The sequence below is a fragment of the Camelus ferus genome, chromosome X, assembly GCF_009834535.1.
Source record: "Camelus ferus isolate YT-003-E chromosome X, BCGSAC_Cfer_1.0, whole genome shotgun sequence".
Lineage (NCBI taxonomy): Eukaryota > Metazoa > Chordata > Mammalia > Artiodactyla > Camelidae > Camelus > Camelus ferus.
Genome location: NC_045732.1, coordinates 66,364,090 through 66,368,488, shown reverse-complemented (window position 1 = coordinate 66,368,488; position 4,399 = coordinate 66,364,090). Strand labels below are relative to the sequence as shown.

Sequence of the window (4,399 nt, the reverse complement as noted above, 5' to 3'; positions counted from 1 at the left end):
TTTCAATTTTTTACCCTGTGACCTACTGTTATAAATACATCTTATAAGGTGACTATCTCTTACATGTAGAACAGAAACAATTTTCTCAAAATAATTCTTGACACTACTCATGGGAGATGAACTTTTTGTTTTCTAAATTGCTTGTTGTAACCCACAAAACTGACTTCAATAGCCATAATGGGTGGTAATTCTCACTTTGAAGAACACTGGATTGAAGGATCTTTAAGATTTCTTTCTGCTGTATTCTAAAAATCAAAGTGTCTGCATTGGAAATAGAGAAAACAACTTGTCTTGCTGAGTCTCTCTTTGATCTTCCTCAGTTTATCAGTAACAAGTCAAATATTATCCATCTCCAGATTACAAAGTCCTATAAGAAATGGCCAAGGTCAGATGCTCCCTCCTAAAATATACAATAGAGGGTACCCTTAGTACTTAGCATCTCTAAACTCCAGTACCCTCATCTGCCACTGTCCCTACTACTCTTACAATAAATCAGTCTATTTTAAGATCTTGTACTTTTATTAATGCTTTTGCCCACTGAATTCGGAAAGTATTCATCTTGTTTTTCTACTTACTTTGTTGACATGTAGTATGACACGATACCCACATATGTACATGGAATATATATACACACAATGACATACACACATGTACACAGATACCTAACATACATACATACAATAGTGTCCTCAGATTTTGATGTACACTAGAATTACCTGGAGATCTTACTAAAACGTGGAGATTCTGGAGTCCCACTCTGTGGGTCTGGAGGATAGGAGCCAGAGGTCCTACATTCTCAAAAAGCTCCCCCATCAAAGTGTTTTTATGCCGATGGTGGACTCACACTCCTTGAAAAAACTAGGACATGCATTCTTAGAGTGATATTAGATATTGAATCATGAATATGATCCTTCCTAATTGGTTGAGGACAAGAGAAACTAGTCAAAGACAATTGAGATTTTGAGTCCAGGTAGGTAGGAGAAGAAAGGTAACATTAACAAAAAATAAAGAATGAGATGGAAGAGGAAGATTGCTTTTTAAACTGCTTTATTAATTTCATATTATGAAATGAATTTTTTTCCCATAACTGGACGAAATTGCCCTGCTGGACAGAAAGTTTTTCGCTGAGACAAAACAATATTCGATTAGAAACTGGTAAGTGGAAACATCAAAAGGTTTACAGAAAAAGTAAATCACAAAACTACAAGCATGTAGAGCAGAGGCCACATTATTCACCTCAGGGAAAGCCTTAAGATTCAAGGTATAAGGCAAAAGTCATAATGATTGTCAGGTTCAGGAGTTTGGAAGCGCACATGATGCTTCATTTGTTGCTTCCTGGTCTTTCTCTTGATCTCCACCATCTGCCCTACAGACTTTCCTACATTATCTCTCACTTCATTGTGCTCAACATGCTTGTTGGGTATGGCCCATCGAAAACTGGGGACAAGGCGCCTAACTCGCCCCAGCCTGACATTTCCTCCAGGCTTCTGGCCTTCTCCCCCTCCCAAATCGCGTGATTCCTCTCCATTCTGCAAAGGGGCCTGTTCCTCTCCTTCGTTTTCTTGTGGGGCATTTTCCATGCTGAGATTTTTTACTGCTTGTTCCTTTTTGGACGCCATCGCTCCTAGGAGACAACAGACAAGAGAAGGGACTATTTTCTTGGTGGACCGATCAGCACCGAGGACAGAGGCCCTACTACGCACTTCTCAAGATAAGGAGCCCCGGATGTCAACGGCTTTTCACATTTTCATTTTCCCACCTGAGAGGCTCCCTACGCCCGGTAGGGGGCCGACAGTCCGAGCTCTCCCCCCTCCCTCACCCAAAACCCACCATTTTCCCTGCCGATCCATGCCCAGGCCTCTGCAGGCACCAAAATGGAGGACGGGGTTGGGTGGGGGCAGCATTTGGGGTCTCGGGGTTTTCCACCCGTTCCCTACCCCCTCCTTCCCCCGCTGTCCCCCGCACCGACCTGGGCCTATCCTTGCTGTCTCCTGCTTCTCCCGATGCTCGCCACGAGTGCGCCGCCGCGACACTTAGGCCCGCAGACCTGCAGAGGGCCGGGGTCGGAGGGTAGGGCAGGGGGCTGCCGCAGCCGGGAGCTCGGCCCCCTCCCGGCCGTGCGCCCCCAACCCGGGCCGCCCGCGCCCCCACCCTCGGCCACCCCCAACCCCGACTCCGACCACCATTTTCCCCACCGAGAAGAACGGGGGCGGGGCGGGGGTGTCGGAAAGGCTCGCGGTGCAGCGGGAGGCAGGTGTTCGCGAGGGGTCGTCGCCGCAGGGCCGTCCAGCCCGCCCCCACCCCCGGGCAGGCCTACGGCTTTCTGCGGCCGAACGCCAGGCCGCCGGGGCCGTGGGGGCTGCGGTCTCCGCCCCGGGGCAGCCGGACCCCGGGGGACGGTCCGCGAGCCGCGTCCGTTCGCCCGCGCCACCTCCGGGGACCCTTCCCGGGGACCCCCTCCAGGTCCCTTACCTGCTGCCTCTCCGCCTCCTACTCTTGGGGGCCGCCCCCGGCCCGCACTCCCTCAGGGCCACCGGGAGCAGTGACCGAATAGGGAGCGAGTGACGGTCAGCTCTGAGGCTATAGTGAGGGGCGTGCGAGTCGGCGCCGGCCAGTCACGTGGGGCCTTCGTCACCGCGAGCGGCCACGCCCCCGCCTGCCCCCGCCCGCCCCCCCCCGCCTGCCCCCACTCGCCCCCCCTACCTCCCCGGCACCCGGGTCCCTTCTCAGGGCACCGGCAGGCCTCGTGGGTTCCCGGGCTTTTCTCTGCCTGCCACGGAAAGGCAGTATCTTCTCGGAGGGCCGTTAGCCGTTCCCACTTCTCTGGGGACTTGTCTTTCCCCTCCTCTGCTCCCAGGGTACAACCCTCACCTGCCAGGTTTCAGGAGCAAAATTTAAGGGGATGCAAAACCCCCTTACAGAAGTCGCATTTTATGCAATATTCAAAAAAAAAAATTAATGCAAGAATATCTATCATGAGCAAAGTGCCACGCCCACCCCACTTCCAAGCTGTTGTCTTTCTTGCTAGCAATGCCCACCGTTTTCTCTATACACAAATGCATGGGAGGAGGGGACCAGGAAATGAATCAAAGAGACGGAATTGTTTCTAATTCTTCTTAACACTTTTCTGTTTTGTTCTTTTTTTGGTTAAAAATTCCTTCTCTTTATAGTTTACATTAACTGTAACTTTTACTACTGAAAATTTCAAACATATGCAAAAATAGAATAGTATAATGAAAGTCAATACATTCATCACCCAATGTACACAGAGAACAACTCATAGCCAGTCTTATTTCATCTATAGCCTTATACACTTCCCATCCTTAGAGATTATTTTTGAAGCAAATCCCAGACATAATATCGTTTTCTGAATAAGTATTTCAAAGTAAACATCTATAATTTTTTATGTATAATCACAATACCATTATCACACCTAACAATTAATCATCCCTTAATATCATTTTATGTGTAATTGGTGTTCAAACTCCCAATTCTGTTAGTTTTTTTTTTAACAGTTTGTTTGGACCAGGATCCAAATAAAACCTTATACCTAATGCTACTTTCAGGATACTCTGTCTTTGGCTTTGATAATTTGATTGTAATGTGTCTTGGTGAATGTACTCTGCTTGGAGTTTGTTGAGCTTCTACTTTGTGTGTATTTGTGATTTTCCTTAGATTTCATAGGTTTACCAATCATTTCTTCAAATAACCTTTTTTCTTTCTCTATTTCTGCTTTTTCTTTCTGCTCTTCAGACTGCATAATTTCAATAGACTTACCTTAAAGTTCCCTGATTCTTTCTTCTGCCTGTTTACATCTGATGGTATGGTACCTTTCAGCTCCAGAATTTCTGTTGGTTCCTTTTTATAATTTCTTCCTGTTTATTGATATCCTCTATTTGGGAAGACATCATTCTCCTGGTTTATTTTAGTTCTTTGTCCATGATTTATTTCCTTTAGCTCTTTGAGCATATTAACAGTAGTTGAAGTTTTTTTCTAGTAAGCCCAATCTCTGGGCTTCCTCAGGGGCAGCTTCTCTTAATTTCTTTTTTCCTGTGAATAAACCATACTTTATTTGCATGCCTCATAATTTTTTGTTGTTGAAGCTGGACATTTTGAATATTATTATGTGGCACCTCTGGAAATCATACTCTTCCCTCTCCCTGGGATTTGTTGTTGGGGGCTGTTGTGGTTTGTGGTTGATTGTTTGTTTAGTGATCTTTCTAAACTATTTTTGTAAACTCTGTATTATTTATCATGTGTGTCCACTGAAGTCTGTGTTGCCTAAGATTAGCAGTCAGCTGGTTTTGACAACTCAACGCTTAACCAGGCCATTTACAACTCTGCCTTAGTTTTCACTTTCTATTTGCCCAGAATCTGAAAGGCAGCCAGAGGTGAAAGC

The 4,399-nt window shown here is 46.3% G+C and overlaps 1 protein-coding gene across 1 annotated transcript; it reads right to left on the bottom strand.

The window, feature by feature from the left end:
• Positions 1–1,030: 1,030 nt before the first annotated feature.
• Positions 1,031–2,631, bottom strand: BEX4 (brain expressed X-linked 4). The gene is made up of 3 exons (XM_032476090.1): positions 2,473–2,631; positions 1,970–2,047; positions 1,031–1,624 (listed from the first exon to the last, which is right to left on the bottom strand). The coding sequence occupies exon 3, from the start codon at positions 1,617–1,619 to the stop codon at positions 1,257–1,259; it is 363 nt and encodes a 120-aa protein (XP_032331981.1). The 5' UTR covers positions 1,620–1,624; positions 1,970–2,047; positions 2,473–2,631; the 3' UTR covers positions 1,031–1,256.
• Between the last annotated feature and the right edge of the window lie 1,768 nt (positions 2,632–4,399).

Bases quoted from the DNA above. Each gene is read 5' to 3' on its own strand.
- BEX4 (XM_032476090.1), bottom strand. From the start codon at position 1,619: ATGGCGTCCAAAAAGGAACAAGCAGTAAAAAATCTCAGCATGGAAAAT.